General features: G+C 41.7%; 1 protein-coding gene across 3 annotated transcripts; it reads right to left on the bottom strand.

Annotated features, from left to right (window-relative positions):
- Positions 1–100: 100 nt before the first annotated feature.
- Positions 101–25,259, bottom strand: kmt2bb (lysine (K)-specific methyltransferase 2Bb). Of its 3 annotated transcripts, none has more exons than XM_071470646.1 (36): positions 24,755–25,259; positions 23,019–23,097; positions 19,271–22,837; positions 18,957–19,138; positions 18,639–18,758; positions 18,217–18,403; positions 17,590–17,821; positions 17,428–17,495; positions 17,078–17,335; positions 16,794–16,900; positions 15,255–15,380; positions 14,564–14,677; positions 14,203–14,349; positions 14,019–14,111; positions 13,775–13,892; positions 13,536–13,649; positions 13,161–13,345; positions 12,924–13,025; positions 12,203–12,313; positions 11,909–11,985; positions 11,427–11,650; positions 11,224–11,327; positions 10,948–11,085; positions 10,572–10,730; positions 10,348–10,465; positions 10,166–10,244; positions 9,907–10,067; positions 9,640–9,807; positions 6,368–9,521; positions 5,469–5,569; positions 4,958–5,095; positions 4,556–4,812; positions 4,059–4,162; positions 3,865–3,948; positions 2,466–2,595; positions 101–2,337 (listed from the first exon to the last, which is right to left on the bottom strand). In XM_071470646.1, exons 1-36 carry the CDS (start codon positions 25,082–25,084, stop codon positions 2,062–2,064), a joined length of 11,712 nt encoding a protein of 3,903 aa, XP_071326747.1. In that variant the 5' UTR covers positions 25,085–25,259; the 3' UTR covers positions 101–2,061. The 3 variants fall into 3 exon arrangements, with proteins under 3 accessions (XP_071326747.1, XP_071326748.1, XP_071326746.1); XM_071470647.1 differs by having other exon boundaries at positions 4,059–4,166; positions 4,560–4,812; positions 24,779–25,258; XM_071470645.1 differs by having other exon boundaries at positions 4,059–4,166; positions 4,560–4,812; positions 24,755–25,258.
- Positions 25,260–25,289: the final 30 nt, after the last annotated feature.

Consider the following 25,289-nt stretch of genomic DNA (forward strand, 5'->3'; position numbering starts at 1 on the left):
AATTATCATCCTCTCTTTTTGCATCAGTATTCCCAAACATCTGTCTAAACAGCTGAGGTAGAATCCTTGCAAGGAGTTGGGAGTGACTCTGCTCTTGTTGTCAGCTAGGTGATTGACACATGTTAATCTGGGCTCCATCCCAGTGATTGGACATGCAAGAAGGAAAAGGGATAAAGACAAAACATGATGGAAATTTGCTCTAATTTTGGTGAGAAAGGGGTTGAAAAAAACATGATCATGGGCTTGGGAAGGCAAACAGTGCTCACTTTACTCCTGTGGCTGATTCTAAGACCGTCAGTAATCTACCATAACAAAAAAAAATAATAAAAATGATTCTTTAAAAATACCTGCTTTAGAACAATTTGTCATAAAGGCTTAAATGCATGACATAACTGCCCGAAATGGAAATTCAAGTAAATTAGTGAAACCAAGGACATCATTTGTAAACAATTAAAAAAAAAGAAAAAAAAAGAAAAAAAAAAAAAGGATACAAATGGGGGAGATCTCCTAATACACTAGACCACCACCGTTTATACAAAGCACAACCTTTTACCATTAAAAGTATAAATCAAAACATGAATAAATATACAATTTGAACAGTGTATGAATTCAATTAGCCTCATCAATGACAGCACTGAACATGGACTAAGAACAACGTTAAACATTACTTTAAGGTGCTGAGTGCATTCTCTCAGCCCCATTTCAGACTGACTTTTTTTTTGCAACAGCAACATCTAGGAAGTCTGTACACCGTGTTCTTAACAAGCCTGGTGCAGGAGCTGAATGCACACACTCAGTGGCGATGCTTTATACCAGTGCCATCCCTGATTAAGAGATAAACTCTAGCAAGTTTCACAAAAATGAAGAGGATTTGTATGTTCAATGGTTATTTCTGTGCAACTGGAGGGCAGCAAAGTCTTATTGCGATAGGTAATGAGCATCTGCCATGAGAGTAATAAAAAATATATTTAAAAAAACTGATATTCACCATAACTCTTCACTTTTGGCTTGGGTAGTGTTTGCTACATACACTGTACATCAAGACGAAAAAAATGTGTCTGGTTTCCGTCTTTATAAATATGACACTACTTGCTGAAAATGTTACATTGCAATAACCTATTTTTAACTCCACACAGGAAGAGAAAGAAAGAAAGAAAAAAAAAAACAGCAGACCTCAAGTGTGAAAACTAGCAGACACTATATTTCAATAACAGTAAAAGTACTGCTTGAGTGCATAAATTGAAGAAACGTGATCTCAGCAGGGTGAATAAACAGCTAAACAATTTCCTGATTCGCAGGACATCTTAGTCCATCTAAAGACGCTGAAGACATTTCAAAGCTTAGCACCATGGTTGTTCTGTTATTCATGGGAAAAAAAAGTCTAAAAAGGAAAAAATATTAACAACGTGAGAAGAATTAACCGTTAGATAAAACACACAAATAAAGGTTTGGGTGAATGTATGGCTCAAGAACTGACTTCACCACTGCACGGATGGGGCTATAGATGTTCCCATCACTGGACGATGGAGCATTGGTGATTACAAGTGTACGAAAGACTGACACACCCCCCCAGAAATGAATAAAATGTATAAGGAATCCCTCAAATGCTTACTATAGGTTTTCAGCAATGATTCAAACAGATAAGGCTTGACGTGTTTATCAAAGTAATTCTGTTGGTGTTGATCACAGAGATCCAGGAGCCGCTCATATTTTAAATTTCCTCTTTAAATGTCTTCTTATCCTGCCTCCACAATCTTAACTGCTGGGGTGACTTTGCTGCGCCAGCTGTACATCTGAACTCCTCACAGGCAGAAGAACCTTGTGAACACAAACTTCTCAAAAGTTAATGAGTTTTCTGTGCAGGTTCCCTTCCTCTTATGGTCCAATCCATAAAATGTCCACATATCACTTCTAACTAGCCAAATGTTATTGACTGGTCTCATAGTGGCTACTTCCCTTGCTGTGTGGACTGCCCACTTCCTCCCCAAGCCCAATCCAGTGCCACCTTATTTTAAGGCTTACTAGTAAACAGGATCCTCCCCTTCTCATTCAAGGGATCTCTCAATTAAGGAAACGCCGACATCGCCGGGCCCCACAGTTGCAGTTGAGTTTGTTGCTGGCGTCTTCAATGGGGAACTTGTAGTCATAAGTGAGCTCCTCTCCCCTGTAGATCTTCCTTAGAGCAAAGATGACGATATGCTTCCGCCCTTCCACGTTGATCACTCGTGAGTAGCAGTTAGGTTCACAGGAGTGGTTGATGAATCTTGCTGCATTTCCGTGCATGGTTGCATCCACCACATCAAAGTCATCAATACGGAACATGTAACAGCCAATACCCTGCAAAGGCAAAAAATAAAAAAGAAAACCTTCTGATACATCCTCAAACCTTTAACAACTTTAACCCTCAATTGTTAGATAACAGGCCTACATTAGGATGAAACTGATAAAAGAGACAACCGACCAACCTTGCCATCGTAGTACTTCTCCCTTTTGTCAGTGAGCACTGAGCGGATGACAATGCCTGCATATTCAATAACCATCTCCCCTGCTTCAATGTTCCTCTTGCAGAAAAGACCACGGCCATGGATAGCAGACCTACAAAAGGCACACAGAGGTCAGACAGACTCATTTCCTGGGATGTTCAGGACAGCCGCAGTGATGATGAGTCAATTGTGTGAGTCAGCAGTCAACTTCTGGACATGAACTTGGATAGAATTTTAGTCATTAACATAGACTGTATATAGAAATGGACATAGACTCTGGTATTGAGGTCTATGTGAAAATGGCCCTACTTGATTTATTATCTCAGTGAACATTTTCCTAATGAGTGCATGGTCTCAATCGCTAGTTTCAAGTCTTCTTCAATACAACATGATGTTCATTTTTTAAATTAAAGTTGCATTTAGAGGAAAATAGGCGATAACGCAGGTTATGCATTAGGGTGGGACTACCGTGTGATTGACAGACTGTGCCACCAAGCTACATGCCTGAGAATGAGGATAGAGTAGAGAGCAGGTCAGGTCTACCCCTCACTCCTCCTCAGTTCCACCTTCTCGTCCAAATGTGGTTTCAAAAAACCAAGATGGTGACGGCCAAATTACAAAATCAAGGCTTCAAAACAGCCATTCTCAAACCAATAGGTGACGTCATGGTGGGTTGCCACTTGGTCATTACACATACTCTATTGCATCATTACACTTAGCTCATTTATTGAGACAGTGGACTAGCACACTGACAAATCTAACATGTTAAGATATGTAGTATAAAACAATTCAGAAAACTCTGATCAGGGCAAAATTTAAATTTGACAAATTATTAAAATAAAAACAAAAATATTTAATAATAATTAAATTATAATATAATAATAATATAATATTTTACCGCAAGACAGAAGTTCTAGCATGGTTGTAGACTCTCAGTCTTGTTTCAGAGCTTTGGTGTGTAATTCATGTATATTACATGTACTGTATGTTTACATTGTTGCATTATTGCATTTGTTTACAGCCAATTTTCTATTTCCATTTGCACATATATGTAAAGCTGTGAGCAGCTTTCCCCTCCTTTCTCTGATAAAAATCTTCTTGCGCAGGCTCTATTATAACCACAGGTTTCCTGTGAGTACAACTTTATTAACAAGAAATGACTGCTAATTTTAGTTAGTTTAGTTAGTTCTTCACAAAGCATTTGCATAAAAAATTAAAACTGTGACTTTACAGTTTAAGTGGTCCCACTCAAAATGTTCAAACTTGACATAGTTGTACACCAGGTGGCCCCCTAAGGCGAGAGCCCATCATAAACCAACAAAAGCAACAAAAACGAAAGCATTACATAGAATTCTTATTATTGTGCAAATGTGATTCTGACCTGTAAACGCCTACAGCCTCCTTGGATGTTCGTTCTAGATGTCTGAAGCGCATAGCCATCGGCAACTCCAAACTAGTCGCCCGTCTAAAAGAAAGAGCAGAAATAAATTCATCAAAAATATCCAGAGGAGTTCATTTTTGCAAATCCCCATTTAACCCAACCAAAAATCTGCAACTAAATAGGTGAGGCCTGACCTTGTGGACTTCAAAAGAACCTCATCCTCCTCATCATCATAAGGCCCAATGTCAGGAAGCTGCCGATGCTGAGAAGCCAGGAAGTTAAAGATATCAAATGTGGACTTCCTGTTCAGAGAAAAGAGAAGGTAATGTCAAGTCTAGATGAAATCAAGCAATTCAAAAAATCAACTACAAAAAGTTAAATACTACTTAAAAATGCACTTGTAAACCCAAATTTTCATTAAAGGACTAGTGAAAAGAATCAAGAAAGAGTCAAGATCAATAAGCTGAACTGATCAGAGAATTAGAATTGATAAAAATTATTTTGATGCCCACAGCTACTGTTGGCACTTCTGTGTGGTCATTAAGGATCATATTAGTGTTTATACATGACTATTAACCACAAACAATTAAGTTGTTAGCTAGAGCAACTTGAGGCTTAAGCTTCCTCTCTCTGACTTCTCTAAGTCTGAGTCTTTCTGACACAAAGTACACAGTGACAGTAATTGGTAAACATGCCTAAGATAGAGCTCAGAGCGTGCACAGCCACTGGGATTGACAGGCAGGTCATCCTCTTGGCTGAACAGTTTGAAGAAACGGAAGGTGTGGCGTTGACAACGGTGAGCTCCTTCAAGTTGCTCCAGCAAAAACACCACGGCATCATGGACCAGACCCAGCATACGGGCACCAGTGATCCTCTGAAAGGTAAGAGGTCTCAGCCTCGCAATTGCTCGTGCCTCCTGCACCCCATCTACCACTGCTTTCCAAGCCACTGAAAGACAGTAAATGAAGTTATGTGAATACAATGAACATAAATGACTACAGAAATCCTATATCAAGAAACTCTTTTTATTATCTTGTTAGTTTTGAGTTTTGAGGGAAATTTTAACAAGTAAAATTTTAAAATATAGCCTTACCCTCAATACTGTCTGCCTCCACACTGAAACCATCATCACTGGTTATTTCAAATCTTAGGTGTGGCTGGTCTCTGTTAGTTGGACATTTCTCATCCTCATCGGAGGGCGGTGATTCATCATCAGAGGGAGAAGCAGCGCCTAACAAAACATAATTTACAGTCAGTCTTTCAAAACGATTCTCCCTATTTCTCTCCATGTCTTTCAAAACTATAGATTGAGTCATACTGTAAACCTTCTGTGTTGGTCTATTCTGTACAAATGAAACCTATTGTATGTCTGTCCATCCTCTGTCCTATTTGAGGATCTAGGGAAAGAGCATGTCGCAGTCCTGTATAGATTGCTAAAAACTGTTCTAAATGTTGTTGCCATATTTTTGGCAAGGTAAAGAGCACAGATGCACATTAAGTCCATCCATTAGTTAGAGTCATACCACACATGGCAGACATTCTCGAACTCATTATTCTTCAATTCACAGAAATCATTAAATTATGCATTTAAAAATAAAGATTACCAGAGTATTTCTTCCAGTCAGTCAGAGTGCTGTGTCCAACTGGTTCCCAAGCATGCGGCTTGCCTTGTTCACCCCGAGACATGTAATTCCAAGGCTCTGACCTGAGAAAGATGAAAGTACTCATGTTTTCAAAGACAACTTTTAAACACAAAACTATACACTACTATACTATACACATTGCGAGCGGGGAAGGGCTAAAACACGCACAGGGTGAGAAGGAGAGCGCAGAGGAGAGAAAAGCTAATGTAAAAGACTCTCACACTGAGCTGAAATGAAACTAGTGCACATGAATTCGTAAATTAAAAAAATATTTGGTTTTCAATATTTTCTTTGGTTTCTTGGGGGAGGGGGCTTGCCATGGTAGGGGAAACACTAGCCTTTGTTTCTTATTTTATCTGACATTTAGCTTTATGGAACACTTTCTATTAGTAATAATCCACTAAGTGTAAAACTTATCATACATGTAATAAACTGTTTCCAGAGCCCACTATGGAAACCTTGACATAGTATTGGTCTAGGAAGTCCACAAAAGATACCATTCATGAAAGAGGTCTGAGTAAGTTCAATTTCAAAACTTAACTGAAGTTGAAAGCGCAAAACAAGTTGGATTCAGACAAACCATAGCAACTTCCACTGGTAAGGTAAATTCAGCATTTTTATGTTAGCACAATCTCAAAATAGCATGCTACATCTAATATTTATGAGTAAAGCTGCTCAAATGTAAGGAGGTTAGGGATGCTTTGGGTGCTTTTCTTGGTTATTTATGACAGTAAATGAAATGACTTTGGGTTTTGGATTGTTGGTGTGACAACACAAACAAAATATTTAAGATTAAACAGATTAAATGGTAATGAAAATAATCGATAGTTGCATCCCTGCTGAAGATGAGTAAATCTTACCCTGTGCTATCAGAATCACTTATATGCTCCTCCTTTAACTCATCCAGGTTCAGTACTTCTTTCACTGTTGGTGTCTTGATTCTGACTCCTGAAGCCCTGCTGGAGATGCTTTGGAGGGCAGGTCTTCGCCGCTCCTCATCCTCACTGATGGGTTCTGGCTGCAGGAAGTCAACTTTAGACTTCTTTGTGACAATACGGTCTGAAAGTGAAGACACTCTTTTCATGCGGACATGGGTGCGAGGGCGGGATGCAGGAGCCGGTGCTGGTGCTGGTGTTGGTGATGGTGATGGAGAGCGAGACGACACTGAAGGCTCCTGTTCAATTAATAGGCCAGGTGGCAAAACAAGTGAGGAAGGGCTTAGTGTTCGAAGTCCACTCCATTTGGGGGTGTAGTTACTTGCCATGGCTTGATTGATAATTGCCTGGGCACTTTCAGCAGGAGTCATGGGAGGATTCTTAGTTGACAGAGCAGGCTGCCCTGAGGTTTTGGATGACTTTGATTTTCTGGGTGCACTGGACTCCTTCTTCTTCTTTGGTTTATTCAATTCTGGGGCGGCTTCATCTTTTGATGTTTTTGCGTTCTTCCTTGGCTTCTTCACATTAACTGATGCCACTGCACCGTTGCTGTTGTGAGTGAGCAGCTGTGTGATTGTGGTTGGATTCTGAACTGCAGGTGTAACTGATGGAGGAACTGCTGTTGCCACATTGGCCCCGGGGGGTGGAGCAGTCATGTTACCTGCTGCTGCTAGTGTGGCTGACAGTGCGTTGCTTTGCAAAAGGCTTGCAATCTGAGTGACACAGTTATAGGAAGGGGAGTTGGGAGTGGGTAGCTGGAAAGTGTTGCTTTCTGGATTCTTCACAAAGATCTGCCCAAGGCGGTTCACCAGCAGGACATGTGGTGTAGGATCCACATTTGGACCCCCAACCTCTTTCACAGTAAGAATGGCATGACCTGGTAACGCCTGGGGTACCACTGGCTGTTGAGGTTCTAAGGCTGGCCTGGGGGTGGAAAAGTTAATGGAGATTGTGTGACCAGATGCAGCTTCCTTCTGCACAGATGAAGAGCTGTAACCATTTAAGATCACAGGGGCTGAGGTGGTTTGAACTGCTGTTGGAGCAGTTGAACACTGCACTGACAGCCCAGGAAGAGATGGTATGGATGCAGAGGAAGAAACAATGGTGACAGCTGTAGAACCCAGCGGCTGTGTTTGTGTGGAGTAGATAGGTACAGAGAGAGTTTCACACGTTCCTGCTGGGGGACAAGGGCCTGCTGTGGCTGACAGCACAGTTTGTGTCACATCTCCAACAGGAGTGAGGGTCGTTAGTTTAGTAGAAAGGGGCTCCGTGGATGGGAAGGATGCTGACTCTTGTGTTACTGGCTGAAGTGTAATACTTGTTAGAGGAGGCTGACTGAAACCTGGTAAGCAGGAGTACAGCTGCAAGGAGTCGGCAAGGCCTTGGGAGGGGTTTTGTACATCTGCAGACATTAAAGGGGAGGGCTGAAGAAGATCCAGCAATGCGCCCTGACTAGTCTCAGCAGCATCTGCTAGTGAGGGTTCCATTGTATTGCCTCTTAAGTGGTTCATTATCACAGTAGACCCCTCAGTTGATGATACAAAATTGCTGCTGTCAGGCTCTGAATTCAGGGGTTTACAAGCTTCAGACTGTTGGGTCTCAAGCAGTGTGCCCTCTAGCAAAGGGACCATTTCAGTTAAATGTGGACTAGTGTCACAACTCTCAAGAACAAGAGGTGTTTCAGAGGCAAACCCTAAACTGGAACCCTGGAATAACCCCTCTGAGTATGAGGTCTCAGGCACCTTTGTGAGTAAGTTAGGCAGAGCATCATGAATTGGAGTAGGAAGCACAGTCTCCTGATTTACTAAAGGAGTGTCAGAGCTTTGCTCTTTGAGTGGCAAGTTTGCAGAAATTTGTGGAGAAAAAAATCCAATGTTGTCTTCATTTGACAGACCAGCATTAGAGGATTTAGTTGGATCTTGATGTGCACCATCTGTAGGACCTTTGCTGACAACTGAGATGGTAACTGATGAAGAATCTGTGTGCTTATCATTGGATGATGCTTCGGGGAACAGACTCTGAGCAGCCTCTGTGTCATTTGTAGTTTCAGATTCAGGGACATTTTTATTATTTAGGTTTTTGGCTTGTATCCGACCTTGAGTAGAACCTTCAACTTTCTGAGGATCATCGTTGGTTGCTATACTTGCATCACTCTCTGTGCCATCGTCAACACCATCCAGCTGAGCCATAGTCCGGGAAGAAGGGGAGGTGGGAGACTTAGACAGATCTTTTGATCCGGGTCGACTGACTATTGTCCGTGAGAAATCAAAATAGTGCTCCATATCATCATCAGAGGAGGTGTTTCCTAAGTCGTCCCTGACTGAAGCTGCAGACCGTGGCAGGTTGGCAACAAGGGTTTTCCTCTTGTGCACATCTTGGGATCTTCCCCAAAATTCCTCCTGATCATCACCTTCAACTACTATCTGCCCCCCACAGTTCATTACTACACCTTCATTCAGGAGGGTCTCTTCAATCTCCAGTTCTGTCCTCATCTCTTGGCCCAGACTCATGCTGGGATCTTTGTGGAATGAACTGTAGGGAAATTCTTCTTCATCCTTCTGTTGGTCTAAGTCCCCCTGGGGTGACGTACCATTTGCTGGAGAGACATCTTCAGGCTCTGGTGATGCTAGGAAGTTGTGTGGCACCTCGACTGAGTCTGGCTGGCTCAGATCAAATGATAATCGGGTTCTGGGTAAATGTATGGATGAAGAGAAAGACAAACTTGGAGAAGGAAAGCTTCCTGCACTGTCCTGCCAGGGAGACTGAGGAAACAAAGATGAGGTACAATGGGTCATCGTATTTCCAGGGCATCGGACTGAGGAAGCACTTCTACCTCCGACTGGGCGGGATGATGGAGAATTTATCAGGTTGTCTGTACCAATTGGGAACAGTGGGGAAGTGGGAAGGGAAGATTTTCCAGCACGAAGGGTAATTGGTCCAGTCAGAGGGCCAAGAGGAGGGGGCGACATGCGACTGCGGAGGCCTGTTGTCTGCGAGTGTGGGCTGTGGCGACGAACCCTTCGAGTCTCCTCCAGATCACTTATGGTTAATATGTGGTGGGGTTTCAACTGGGCTACTCCTAAGAAGAAAAAAGAATTTATTCTGCAGCTCGAGACTTGCATGCTTTTGGGTGTATTGATTGATTTTCTGCTTGATAAAATATTCTTGCCAAAATATTTTATGATTTTATACTTTACCTGGGGATGGCAGAGGTCGGGACATTCCTCCAGCTGGTCTTCTAGTTTGGGAATAGCTGGGAATCTTTGGCCTTGCACCATGGTCTGACTTTGGGGGCGGTCCGTGGACAAAGCTTTCCTCCATCGGTGGTTGGGATTCTGTTATATCAGTCTCTTGGGTTTCAGATTCTGAAGGTTTATAAAAACAAATTATTAGTAAATTTATCTATCAATTTACAGTAAATAACTTCCTGTTGTACTTCAGTTTTTCATTAGGAAAACACGCACCAGGTAGTGGACAGGGGCTGTGAGCAATGGTGCAATTGTCTCCTTGGTCAGGCATCTCCTCAACAGGTTTCTCAGGGACAATGGGCCGGACCTCCCGGACTGTACATGTGTATTTGCACCGGCGCAGTGGATTTACTGTACTCCAGTACCAACGAGAACACCTTAGGAAATATTTAAAAAGTTTTAAAAGTGTCTTTTATTTAATGTTTCAAATATACATTTTTTTTAATGACGTGTGAAATGATGAAATGCAACTTACTGAAAACCCACAGGACACAGTTTTCCTTTGCTGGCTGAAAGTTCTGTCAGCACACCTAGTTTGTCTATCTGTAAGGAACCTGTGTAGTGGCAAAGTAGATACCAATCATTAATTTAACATAAGCTCATGTTAGTATATGCCAAGGAATGAAAGAGGTTATCAGCTAAGAAAAAGGTGTTTACCAATCATCACGTTGATCAATTCTGGTTCTAGTCCTGTCAAGAACTTTCTGCGGAGGCTGATCCCCTCAAAATCCACATAGACCCTGCGGTTCACCTCAAATTCTTGACCAGCTATCATCTGTACAACAAAGGACAGGAAGTAATAAGACAACTTAGACTCAAATTTCAAATCTTGAAACTATAACAACATTCATTAAGAAACAAAATGGAAGAGCAAAATTTACCCTGCCACTGATCAGATGTCGGTGTTTGTAGCAATAGACCTTCTTATCATCCTGGAACACACAGTGACGCGAGCGGGCACACATGAAGTGATAGTTGCTTTGACAAGATGTCAGGCAGCAGCCCACTGTGGCACCAGTCTGGTTACAGCGTTCACATCGCTGAGAAGGGGTTGGGTTGAGAGGGGGTTGGGTTGATGGGGGTGAAGGGTGAAATGTCAAACTTGTAACAGCAATTAAGTAGCAGAGCCTTACTGATGTATTTTTTTTCAGATTTGTTACTATTAAAATAAATATATTATAATATATAAATATATTTCTACTATATTGTAAATTAATATACAGGTACATCAGTTGTTATGGTAGATTAACAACTAACCATCAAGCGCCCTCTAGTGACAGCACTATGTACATGTAATAGAGAGCCATTGTCCTCTTCAAACACCTCAGCTGACCACAGACAGCAGTTGACATGAGCCCACTCATTCTGGCCCAAGTACAGCAACCTGCCTGCTTCCTGTGGAACAACACGAAAGAAAATGTGATGCTTTCTGAATAACAAAGCAAAGATGTATGTCCGGTATTTACAAGCAGTTCACCAAGTTTACAATGTACTGTGATCTAATGTTTATTTTCATGTAAATGCATTACTTACATTAGGTTTGAGGTCTCCGTATTTTTGGCACAAAGAGCACTGTCTCTCATCATCTTTAGACCATCCAGTGTCTAGATCCGCTTTTGAAAGCCGTCCCCTTTTCCCTGTATAAATGTACAAATGTAAAAGACCCAAACACTGTACAAGAATTTTACAATAAAAGTATCAAATTTCATGATCATCTCTCCTACTGAAAGCATTACCTTTAAATTTGAGCCTGACAGCCCTGCTGGTTTTAAAGTGGTTCTGACTTGTTGGCTCCCCTGACATTGGAGAAACTGCTTCTTCTTCCTTTACTTCTAAGCTTTGTCCATTTTCCTCCTGCACGAGTCCCAGGGGAGCTCTGGAAAAGAGCTCCTCCCTCTCCCGCCACTGAGCGTAAATGTGCTCTGTTGTTGGAGGATGAACAGCATTGGACAGCATCCCCCTATCAAAGAAATAATGAGTTAAAAAGCTTATAAATATTTCTTGTAATGCCATAGAAACAAATTTCACATATGTAAACAAGAAGGTATGCTGTACAGTAAATACATAATTATGGTGTATTACTATCTCCCCATAGTACTTTTAAAACATCTTGAGTGTTCAAATTATATTTCTATTATTTGTGTGGGTTTATGCAAAGAATAGTTTTCAAATGAATGTACACATGTGTATGTACCAGTAAATGGAAACTATTACTCACATAGGCAAGTCTTTGGTACAAGGGTTCCACACCTTTGGGTCTTGGCTGTTGAACCAGTTAAATACCTCCTCGAGGAGCTATGGAGAAAAGCCAAATCATTCAATTATAAATGTTAATGCTTTCCTAAAACTATTACACAACTTCAATTTGAAGTTTTTCAAACTCCCATTAGCAAAAGAGAAAAAAATATTTTAGCGAGATTTTCAACAATCTCAGCACTACAAGGATCCAATTACATAATAACAAAAATATTGATAAATGACAGAGCAGTCATGTCCTCAAGGTTTACTGTACCTTTAAGTAGTAAGAGCGTGCCAGGGCAGTGGGTCTCCGCTCCTCTGGAAGATCCTCCTCTTGCTCAAGCCTCTTTCGCACCAACTGAACCACATCTTCATGGAACATTTTCTGTAAAAAAAAAAAAAAAAAAAAAAGATTTTTTTTAGTATCCATTAGGTTCATATCTTAGTCACCCTGCCACTCTACAGGCATGGTTGCCTGCAGACCACTTAGATGCAGAAATACCACTCACGGCATTCCTAATAAACAGTTTGACCACCATCCTAAAATACTGTATGTTGCAGTGGGAGGAGGAGCTTTAGCCATTTCTTTAAATTTCCTTTTGAAAATCAATTAGTGGCCTAGTTTCAAGCTCTATTTATGTTTGACTTCAAATTTTATCTTTGAAATTTTTTTCCATTTCACTTTCAGTGACATTATACTGCCTGCACTTCCTAGTTTCCTGTGCTGCACGAAGTAGCATTCTTACACATCTGAAAGTCTTATTAGCTGCAGTTACATGCCCTCAAGTTACATGCACGCATTTTCATTCTGATTGAAACTCTGAAGATTTTAGGACAACTGTTTACATGGGATGTGACCTAATGTCTCTGAATTCTCACTGAAATGTAGATGTTCATGTCCATAAACCCTCATCCAATTTAACACTTTTACCACAATTTTTCCCACAGTGGTACTCAAGTGTTCAGACACTGAACTGAAGAGGTTGTATACTCACCAACGTAGTATAAAGGCCCTTGTCAAATTTCTTGCCTACAGCTCGGAGGTCACAGGCTGGCTGCCCCTCTATTCCACTGTCAGGATCGACCAACTTTTCACACTGCAGTAGAAACCACAGCACATTTAAGATGCTGTATTCATTTACTCGTTACGTTTTGCAAGCACTCTAACATAAATACACCATGTAATAGCCTTATTTTTTTTGCATGGTACGTTTGAAAGCGGAGTTTCCTACCTGTGAGCAGGTAACAAGGTGCTGGGTGAGGGTGGAGGAAAGTAAGCAAGCTAGAACCTTCTCCACCCCAGCCCTGAGCTCAATGTAGAGCAGCTCTCTCCAGGCACTGGGCTGGGTCACACTGCATGGCCGACATGAATACACTACACTCTCTGGCAGGCTGGACAGGATCTCATACAGCTCATCTGAAATAATATTACAGGAGAGAGGAGTTTAGCTGTGGAGATGAGGAGAATCATATTCAGTCATATACACCTACTTTGAAACAGGGTTTTGAATACATGCACACACAGCAAATAATAGTTAATAATAAGTAACACTGATGTTATCAGTTAGGGTACTTTTATCCTCAAGAAAATGTAGAATAAAAATCACCTGTTAGATCCTCACACTTGGCATGTACCCAGTGGTTACAGGTGCCACACTGCATCATCTGACTGTCGTAGTCATTGTCCTCATAGCACTTGAAGCAGATTGGACAGTAGTTACCTTATAAAAAAAAGATTGAGATGCTTAGCCTCAACATAGATTGGTAGTGTACATAAACAATACAGGACCTGACATATCATCAAATAATTAATAAATGTACTCTCAAGGTTAAAGTCTCTCCTCACCCTGTTCATAGAGTTTTGAACAGTCTGGACAGAGGCCTTTGTCGTGGTTCCAGTCAGCATCCCAACTCTTGCCTGGTGTGACGCCACAACTTTTACACCTGATGCATGTCATACAAACCTGTACGAAAACATCATTAAAACATCATATTAGCGCCGGCAGCCAATGTGTTCCTACTGCAGCATGCTAAGAGTAAAGAGTCATTACTTTTTATTGTATTGTATTGGTTTTTTTTAAAGAACATACCCAAGCTTTCCTCTTCTTGTTTTGTTTTGGATAGTTGGGTCCCAGACAGGAAGCATGATAACAGTTCTGGCATCGTTCACACTCCAACAAAGGCTAAGGAGACAAAATGGAATGTTTCCTGACTGAAATACCTTTATATCGACAAGTAAAATATAGCAAAACAAGGCAAATTTGCAGTTTCTACCTTTGAGTGCTTGTTTTTCCTGCCGCACACATGGCAGAACTTGCAGCGACGACAGCACCAGTTTTCCTTGTTCTCCTCAGACGGGCGCTCCGCCGGTTCAAGGCAAAACTGGTGGAAGGGCTCACAGCACACTTGGCAATATAGCATCTGACAAAAGATATTCACATAAACAAGAAAGAAAATTGAAATGAAATAAACTTCAAATATGATGAAATTAATGTTTTTTTTAATCTGTATGATATTGTGTTACATGTGTAATATATGTACAATAAAACTGTGAGAACCAGTTCATAGTTTATATGAATGAATATAGGTGTCACCAGTGTCAATTAAAATACAGCAGAATGTATAGACCACGTACGTCATGTTGCCCTTTACTGGCACAAAGGAAGCAGACGTAGGGTGGCATGAGCGGAGCAGAGGTCAGTATACTTAAACCACCCATATTCCAAACATTCTCCAAAGTACAGTCCTCCTGAAAATGACACATAACACAATAACAACATAACAGCTGTGAGAAGGTTGTTCGCAGGAGCTGCCAGCATAATTCTGCTGTCTGCAGACCATCATCCAAAAAAAAAAAAAAAAAAAGATACAAAGACAGAATTTCTTTTAACATCAAGTTGTTTCATGAATGATGAAACAGTAGGTTGACTCTGAGAGCAGTAAGTTTACATGTTATGTTTTGATAGAAGTGATAAGGTCAACTGAAAGATTTTCAGTGTCAGAGAACTTTCAACTAGTCATGGGGTATATTCAATTTGGAATTAAGAGATAAACACTGACCTCTAGTGGACAATATTAATTACTACATCAGTGACTTGGCGTAACAAACAGATTAATACAATTTTTGTGGAATTAATAACATTTTTTAAGAACAAAAATGTTAAAATGTTAAAACTTCAATTATCTTAAACAGCATGGCTGTTTATTTTTAGAATGAGTGGTCCAAACAGGAACCATATGCCTGCTGTACGCACTGAGCATCTATAAGAATGTAAGACAAGTGTTTATATTACAATATTTGTAATACACTGTAAAAAGTGACCCACCTTGAAGTCAACCCTGATTTTGTGAGTAGGTTTAGAAGACTCAACATCTCTCTGCTCAAATCCATGGGCCAAAGCCGCCAAGACACTGGGAGGAGTCTGCTCCAAAGAAACCTGAGGTGTCTGACCCTGAAAGACAACCATAACTTAGATGTGGGCAGCAAAGGACCTTAAAATGCTGATATACTTTATTTTAATTGTATGTTCTTCTGGGCATCATGGACGACATGGCATGTGACACATCCACAGAATGTAATTAACAACATGAATCGTGGGGCCAGAATGTTGGATGTGATGCAAGGTGAGCATTTTGCAGCTGCTGCTTTCTCTGGCACAATCCCATTAACAACAGTATTCTCCTCAATATTGCCACATTTAGTTTAGCTAACACTGTGCAAAATTGGAAGTTCCCAAGGAAGATATTTTGGTGTGGGCTAGTGATTATTCACAGCCCATCCTGACCAATTACAGTTCTTGTGGTCTCCATGTGGCACTCTTTAACCTCAGTAGCCCTGACCTGTAGTTATGTTTCTGAGGAGGCACACATTAGGCGCACATTGGAGTCTATAGCACAGGTAGCAGTGTTCCCCACAGACCAGGTAGCAATTTGTGGCGCTCCACTGACACCGTTGGGGGAATGCACCAGTGATGCACTGGTTGATTTTCCCGTACACCGCTGGCATATGCGCGCTTGTCTGTGTGTGTGTGCCTGTGTCTGTGTGTGTCCGAGAATGACAGAGAAAGAGCGCTATGTGGAGATGAATGAATGGAACGATATTACGTTGAGAGCATAGACTAGAGGGAAAACAACAACAACGGGAAAAAAAAAAAACAAAAAAACAATCATTCTGTGGCGGTTGGTCTCCATTCTGTGGCGGTGCGCCACAGAATGATCTATGTATGGGAAACACTGGGTAGGGTGTCTCAATTACAACATACTAACTCCCTAATGCATGACAATAAATCAAGCTTGAATCTGGATAATGCTCCAAGTGGAAACTAATGCGAGTTCAAATGATGATACTGAGGCCAAAGGAACTCAGAACTTTCAATGGATTTAACCTAAATTGAAATGATATGGAAGGCACCACAGTTTTATATGCCGTAGTTGAGGAATGGCTGAACAAGAGCTGGAACTCCTCGCAGTGCACACATTTCTTTAGGAAAAATAAAACTGGATTTTACAAAAAGGAACAGGAAGGAATTGGTGGGGTTGGGGGAGGAGGGGGGCTCTTAGCTACACCAAGCCAAAAGCTGGCAATATACAAACCAAAATGCATTTGGCGTATTCTCAGAGATAGAATTGGCAGGTTTCTGACATGGGATTGTGACAATATGTTACTAATTGGGATCAATCAACACAGTGTGCCAATGCTGGCAGGCTAACCTTTCTAAGCATTTTAGCAGAGCCTTGTTTGCCACCCTTCAGCAGACTACTGACTGACACTTATTGTGTGTCAGTCCAAAAAAATAAAAAATAAAAACACAAAATGCCACAAATGCATATTATGTAGGCCATGCATCAAACTCAGATTTACCCACCTTCTCAGGTTTACGTCGAGCAGGTGGTACACGGTGTGAACTTGATTTCCGATGCCTGACTTCATCATCTGAAATGTCTCCAAGGAATCCATCCAGTGACACAAAGTCTTTGAAGGACAGGAAAAAACAGGGTTTATCATTAAAAGACAAATCACAAGCTTTGTACACTCACAAGCAAAACAAATCTACAACTTTTAAGAAATGTGGTGTTATGTAGTATTAAGAAAAAATATATACTAGATCATATATGAAGCATCTACCTCAACTGTATTCTGAGTCTTTACCTTGACTGAAACGGTGTCCGGTGCCCCTTCTCCTGGCTGGCGAGGCAGAGCTTGAGACAGCTTTGTCATCTAGATCTGAGTCATAGTCCACCAGGTCAAAGTAGACGCGGGGTTTCACAACACGCTTTGGCTGTTTCCTTACTGATGGGCTGTGGCCGTCACCCTGGAGACCAGATGGTGAGTCCGCATTGCCCTCATTCCCTTCATCATTACTTGAATGACATCCACTAAGCGAGGATCGCCGTCGCTTGGAGGCACCTTAAACAAAAGAGGAGGCATGTAAGTGACACGCTGAATATTAAGGAAGAATAACAGAAACATGGAGCCTCCATGCTCATGTGAAGACTCACCTTTGGGTGCTGTTCTTCCACTGAGCCTGCGTGCTTTCCTCTCTTCAATCTGATCACATCTCTTATACCTTGTGATTAAAAAAAACAAACAGAATACTTTATAACTTTTGAACACTCTGCTGTGCTCCTCAACAGCTCATAAGTAAATGCAAGTCAACTTACACACAACACTGCCGTTTGGTATTGGGTCCACCAAACTTGGGCTTGTCAAGGCAGTTCATGCACTTGCCACAGTCCTCCTCATGGTTGCAGCCTTTGCATACTCCACATCTCCGAGAACGGTAACCAAACGGCCCAAGTCCTTTCCTTTTCACAAAATTTGATGGCTTCTTGACCTTGGTGGCCTTTGGATCTGACAGCCCAGGACTGTCTGATTCTGAGGGAGACCCAACATCTGCAACAACAAACATGGATTAAGAATGGAAAACTAATACCAGCCACATGTTGCTAAATATTGTTTTTCTTAAGTAGTTCATTGTTAATTATCAGTTACAGATTATCTGGTGGCATTCATTTTGATTTGTAAATTGGAGTACTTAGCAGACAAATCAAAATAATAAGCTAAAATAGTATGGGTGGAATGATTCTGATGATGATTATTCCAGTTCTATACATCCCTCTGCTTAAAAAGCTGTTCTGGGTTTAACAGCAATCGATATGAAACACTGAAAATCAAGTAGAAAAATTCAAACTGAATCAAAAACCTCCTCTATTCTCTACTGATGCTGCCATGAAGTCACAAGAAATGTTGTGAGCATATTTCAAGAAAGCAAATTCACATAAGTCTACCTTTAGTGACAGCTGATGGCGAAATGCCACTTCTTTCATGCAGAGGCAGGGCACTCAGTCTGGGAATGTCATCTGGTACCAACGCTCGAGGTTGCCCCAGCACCACAGATGCGGCACGACACACGTGCTTGATTCGTGGACCTCCTGCTCTGCGAAACTCCTGGCACAGCGGGGAGATGAGCTGAGGCTGGGGAGGAGGATGAACCAAAACAGAATAAACACTGATGTGAAGAGACAGACGGGCACAGTTTTTTCAAATCTGAATCACTGGTCGTACACTTTAGTAATGTAAACTGAACAGAATTGTTTCTTTTGCTACGTTTTGACTAAATGGTTAAATAACTAATAATTAACATTGGTAAAAAACAGAGACAGAAACAAGATTTTTAGATGGATCTGTGCCTACTGATTTGTTCACTTACTTGTCCTTGCAGTGGCTCTGTCTTGACTGGAACATCACCATCAGGCTGCACCCTCTGTTTCCTCCTTTGTCTCTTAGAGGTCACATCTCGAGACCTGGCACCACTCGGGCCAGATAACAGCTACGGGATTAATGGACAAAAAACAAGGCATCAATACAAGCCCCAGAAAACTATAAAATCACCTTGTATCATCAATACTTTGTTCTTATATGAGGTTTTCCTCTTCTTCAACATATTCCATTACATAGAACTTATACAATAATGAACAATTTAAGTCTAGAGTGACTGAAAATGTGCTTGTGTTGATCATGACCTTACCCCAGATGACTTAAGCTGTTTCTGTTGGTCAATTTTAATGAGCTGGACCTTGGCTTTCCTGAGGAGATTGAACATTCTTTTATTTGCACCAGAGAGACGCGCTCTTTGTGAAGCTCCCTTCTCCACAGACCCAGGGTAATCGCCTTCACCTGTGCCTGAGTTCTGTTCTGACTGCAACTCTCCTGTGGATATATAGTAATATATGCCAATGTCTGGTCCATTATGAGGTTCAGCCTTCAAGGTCACATAAGTAATAAGGCAAAAGTTGTTTGCATAGCATTAAATAATCTTATGCCTTGAATAATTTTCCTTACCTGAGTGAAGTTGGGCAGTGTCTTTCCTTGCTAAATCCTCCTCTTTACTGTGCTGAAATGCAAGAGACTTGGAGTTCATAGTCCTAACACACACTGACACTTTTCTCACCACTCCAGGTGTATCAAGGTCTTCTATCTTGAGCTTGGACTTGTCCTTCTCCTTCTCATTCTCCACATTTGTATTCCGTTGCCTGAGGCTGATGCTCATGGCCTCATCATCCAGTCCTTCTGCTAAATCAACGGGGGGCTGAAGAGGTTTACTAATGCTATCCATCTCTGTTGTATTTTTGCTTTTGGGAAGTACCGTGTGCACCTTCTTTAGCCTTTGATAAATCTTTAGGTGAGCTGTTTGTTTATTAAACTTCGGGAAACTTTTCTTTTTCTGAGCATCCAGGAGGTCAGTAGCTAGTTCTGTGGGCTTATCAACTGGTGTAGATAAAAACAGATCCTCACATTTGTTCTCTGGTGTTTTGTCCAGTGTATACACTTCCTCGCTAGACTCTTCTGGCACATGCCAGTTGAAACTAGAGTTCTTTAGAAGAGACCTCTTCTTTTCACTTTTGCCACTTTTTCTCTCAGAAAATAGGCTGTCAGCTATATCAATGTTGTCCTCTAGGTCCTGAGCTGAAAACAGATCGACATCCAGTTGAGCTTCACTCAATATGTCATCCTCGTCAACAGGCAGGATAGGGGATATTGCTCTGCCTGTCCCATCATCTCGCCTCTTTCCAGGACGTATTTGGAGGCCCAGCTGTACACCCTTCTTTGGAGAGTTTCTTCGAGGCAATACAGACATTCCAGCATCATCCATAAACCTTTGCGGGGTCTTGATCACACGTGAGGATCTGGCACTTACGACGGGCATAATGAAGTGCTTGATGTTTTTTACAAACTTTGATTTACCAGGCGGGGTGTCTACAACATCTGCCTGCCCCCCATCAACTAATGTGTCTGTTTCTTCCTGTTTCAAATTGTCTTTTTCAAGACCTATTTCTATCAGATTAGAAATTATTTTAGACTGTGGTTTTGGCCTTTTAGAACCGAAAAACTGAAGGCCTGACTGAGTCTTTCTGTACTTTTTATGTACTCCAAAAAGTTTGGAGCTTGGGGTTGGTGTGGTAGCTGCCAATGGGGTGGGAATGTCGCTATCCTCTTCAACAATTTTCTGACTTTGAGATAATTTAAGTGGAGCAAACTTCCCGTCTCTGCTCCTATGCCTGTGTTTCTGACGCTGCCCAATTAAACTTTTACGTCTCTTTTTTACTTTTTTGAGAGATTTCTTTTGTAGGCACAATGTTTTTGGATCACTTTCTGCTTGACTTTCAGACACCAAAGATTGTTGACTATCTATCAACTGAATGTCTGTTTCCTCTTTCACTGGTGGCTGTATCTGCTCTTCCTCCACTGACACACTGTCCTGTTTTTCCTCTGACTGGGTGCAGTCTCTTGTCTCTGGCTGACTTACCTCTGTTACTAAAGGCTGGGTATCTTCCTTTGGTACAGACTCTGTGTTAGTAGCTTCAACTGTAGCCACCTCTGTGTTGACTGCACTTTCAGGGGAGACAACAGCCTTCATCTTTTGAGCAGACTTCTTTTTCCCCAATTTATTGTTTCTACATTTTCTAGGTTTGGAAGGCACAGGCAATGGTTTGGCCTCTTCGATCTGTGGTCCTACCTCATTCTCCACCTTCTGTGGGGAAGTTTCACCTGGCACCTGTGAGGGATCATCAGCAACTTTTGATGAGGAATCCTTATCAGGATCTTCAGTGGAGCTTATACTTGTCATTTGTGAGGGGTCCTCAGCCAAAACCTGACAAGAGTTTTCAGGAAGAACGTGTGAGCTGAAATCTTCAGTTGAAACCTGAGAAGAATCTTCAACGTGCACCTGCTGAGTATCTTCATCCTGTGGACTCGTCCTAAGTCTCCGCCTCTGAGTTGTCACTGGCTTATGACTGACAGACTTTGTTTGTGGTGAATCAAGACTTGATGTCCTCCTCCTTAGTCTCCTAGTTGGTGTAACTTCGACATCCAAACACAATGGTTTATCCTCAGTCACTTCACTTGCATCTTTCAGAATGTCCTCTTTCTTTTCAGGCACAGGACTAACTTGCTGAATTAAAAAGGATGGCTTCGAGCTTTTATGTTTACCAGGAGAGGAGACCTTTTTAATCTGAAGAGGTGGGACAACTTTCCCGCACTCTGTTTTATTGATTTCTGGAGGAGGTGTTTCAGTTAAGTGTTCCACTTCAACTTCCACCTGTAACGTGGAGTTTTCCTCAAATGACACATCAGCCTTGTTTTGGGAACACTCATTATTGTCCGTTATTTTTATCTCTTGTGGAGTTGAGTTATCCAGTTTTAATTCCAATTTTTCCATGCCGTTCAAACTCTTGTCGACACTTGTGTCACAAAAATTGGACTGATCCACTTCACTCACAGGCTTCTCTACTACTTTGACAGTGTTCTCAGCATCCCGTGTCTGACTTCCTCCCTTCACTAATGTTAAAGTCCAGATAAATTTTCTCCGTTTTTTCTTTCGAGCTGAATTCTTCCCACTGGCCTGCGCATCATATTTTGGGTTTCTGATCCGTATCAACTTTAAACTTGGGACCCTCGTGTCCTCTTTTTTCAGAGGCAAACTGTCACTTGGCTGTACAGCTAAATTATCAGTCTCTGTGGATGATGGACCGTGGTTTTCTGGCAGAGTAACATCCTTATTCAGCCTCTTGCTTTGCCTTCGTCTATCACCTCTCAACAATGGTTTGGCTTCCACTGTTCTAGAAACTTCTGGTTTTGACTCGACCAGAACGGCATCACCTTTGCTGAGACTCTCTGGTTCAGCTGCACTGTCTGAGACACTTTTAGAGAGTGGGTTAGTGACTCTATTGCTCCTACGGGTGACTAGTTGATTTACTTCAGAACTTTGCTCTGTTGCAGTTTCCTTATGCTTTAATTTCTTTCCATTTGCTTTTGGCTCTTCAGACCCGCTCTCCTTTGCAACATCAAGTCGATCTGCAGATTTTCTCTCTTTTGATTTTTGGTCATCAACCACAGCTTTGGCGCCAGTCTGGCAGACAGGCTCTGTTGTCTTTAAAGCAGATCTCCCACGCCGTCTTGCAGGTAAAGTCCCCCCACCCTTATCTTCTGTGCCATGTTTATCCTCAAGTGGTTCAGTTTTTAATTTGACGTGAGCGCTTGAAATCTCGTCACCCTGAATGTCCTTGGTTTTAGACTGATCCTGAACTCCTTTTATCTTCAACTTCTTCACACATTTTTTATGAGGCTCCTTTACAGTTTTCATTTTCTTTTTGGCTACCAACTTTATAGTAATCCTTGGTGCTGCTGATGAGGCTCCGCTTTTAGTGGACTGCCGATCCATAGTGTTTTTTCCTTTTGAACCTTTCCGGCAATCCTTTGCAGGCTCTGCTTCAGGAGATAAGCCGCGAACTTCCTCCAATGATTTTACATCTTTTTCTGGATCAGGTGGGGTAACGGCTGCCTCCACTGCTGGCGTTTTAAGCAGTAGCTTCTCATTGTGTCGTTTAGATTTTGTGTTGACAGCATCACCTACAAAACAAGGAGACATCAAATATTGAAAATCCATAGCTCCTCCCCTGAATGCAAAAAATGTGATAGCGAAGAAGTCTCTTTTATACTGTGTTGCATGTTTAATTCTAACTGTAACTTGTATGTTGTTCACAAATGACACAAAATACGTCATTCCGTGCAATGGCATGTTTTGCCTTACCTTTTGAAGGATTTTGTCGAGATAATACAGGCCCTTTGGAGCCTTTTCTCTCAGCTTCAAATCCTCTGAAGTCATCCCCCTTGAAAAATAAAAACAGTTAATTAACACTTGAGGCAACTTAACACCAATCTGCTAGAGGCTACTAAACCACCATCAAAAACCATTAAAATTGTTTAATTTATTGCTTTCATTTTGAATTCCAGAGCATATATCATTAATCACATCAACAACAGAGACCAAGTTAACTGTGATACAGTGCAGCCCAGTAGTCTGACACCACTTTGCACACCACTTGAATGGGAAAGTGGTCTCGGACTTTTTAACCCCCTGTATGTAAAGGTACAGTCTCTGAATGTTCATTATGAATAATGGATTAGTGTCCAGCATAATGGAAACTTTATCAGTACACCAGATAAAACAATGTATGTTAATCTTAGCATGTTGGATGGAAGGGGTTGTCTCATAATAATAATAATTATAATAATAACAATAATAATAAACAGAAACACGTTATTTACTTTAGATATTACAGAAATACTATCAATGACAGGCAATGTTATTGTTCCACATTCAAACCAACTATTTACATTCCACTAATCCGAGTTACAATATATAAAACAGTAATAGGGTCTGCATTCGTAGCAACGAAAAATGCATTTGCTGTCTGAAGAAGAACTCTTCCTGAACTTTTCATGATGCAGTTGTATATTATCTGGTTTATTTACGACCTCATGCAAGATCAGAACTCTACAGCCGTTGTATGAAATCACACTTGAGTAGTTAGGACGAGCCCATACACCACCTCTGTCGGTGCAGGGAAAGGTGGGTCTGTAATTACCATACGCTCTTGGTACTGAGCATCTCCCTCATGCTTGCAGCTGTGACCTGAAAGCCTACAAGCAGCTGCACTGGTGTGAATGAGCACGTTAACGTCTACATGTGCATGAGTAAAGAGCTTTCAGTTCTAACAAGGGTGCAACTGGCTTTGGCACACTTCTGCACCACCATTTAAACCTGTCGTGAATGGTAACATTAGCTAGCAGTTAGCCATCCCTTTCTCTCGAAAGCATTAAACTTCTAACTGAAGAAAAGCTACTTAGCCACAATTAATACTTTTGTATCCAAATGTTTATATCTCAGTTACGTTAGGCAGACGTGTAACAGGCTATTCTGTCTTATTTAAACTAGCTAGCCAAGCAACTCAGTCCGCATCTGGACAGCGTATTAAACAGAGCAGTTAGCATTTAGCCGCTGTGCAGGATACCGAGGAGCTAGCCTTCCCTGTTCTTTGTGTTCGCTAGTACTAGCTAGCTGCTACTCTGGCCCGATAACGAGCGGGCCATAGATGGAATAACTGCGGTCCCTGTTTACAAATTGGCGTACTTACTAACTGCCTTTTTAAAAATATCTCCTACTCAAGTTTTCACCCTGTGATATTTTAACGTCAACGAGAGTAACTGAAGGAACAGTACCAATGTAAGTTAAAAGTGCTCTGTTGCTCTGTTGAAGTGATATAATGTTGCGACTGTTCATTAAATGTCATGGAAAGCGCCACTGTGCTAGTGTTAGCATGTACTGTTAGCTCACCAAGCTTGAGGCTAACGATAACGTTAGCCTAGCAAAAGGATGTTGACATTTCTCCATGGCACTTATCAGTCACACTGCTGGGGACAGCACTCATTCTTGCACATATAACGATTACACAAAATGCGAGAAGATGAAATAAAGATACTAACTCCTGGGTCGGTTTGGGACCTCACCTCTTCACTCCCACTAGAGCTGTATCCAGCCTGGCCAAGGGTCTTGTGGCTCGCCTCTATCCCAAGTAAGCGTAAGTGAGACTGGTCTTCGTTTAACGACAGAACCAGGTTTGCGGGCCTTGGCCCTCCGTTAGTCACATCATCAGCTTCTAAGCCTGATCGTCCAAGTTGCCATCGCTTCTCAGAGCGCAAACGACTGCGTGACGACCAAGGCCGACCGGGGAAACGACCTCTGGCCGTAGCGGTTCCACCTTGGCCTCCTACGGCAGCCGCGGTTGCTGATCCGCATCCCGCTGCCGCCATCATTGCTTCAACAACAACACACACCGACGGCTAGCACTTCGAGGAGAGACAAGAGGGAAGGCGCGAGATGGGAGGGGGGAGTCGCAATGCTGCAAGGGAAAGTGAGTCTTTTCGGTGAGGCTGCTGCGGGAAGGGGAAGTGGGTCGACCTCTGGTGGTAGCTGTACGTCAAATCTCTATTCAGAAATGTACACATGTCATTGTATTTC

The sequence above is a fragment of the Trachinotus anak genome, unplaced genomic scaffold (genome assembly GCF_046630095.1).
Source record: "Trachinotus anak isolate AG129_WGS33_773 ecotype Australia unplaced genomic scaffold, CSIRO_AGI_Tana_v1 ptg000032l, whole genome shotgun sequence".
In the NCBI taxonomy this organism is placed as follows: Eukaryota; Metazoa; Chordata; class Actinopteri; order Carangiformes; family Carangidae; genus Trachinotus; species Trachinotus anak.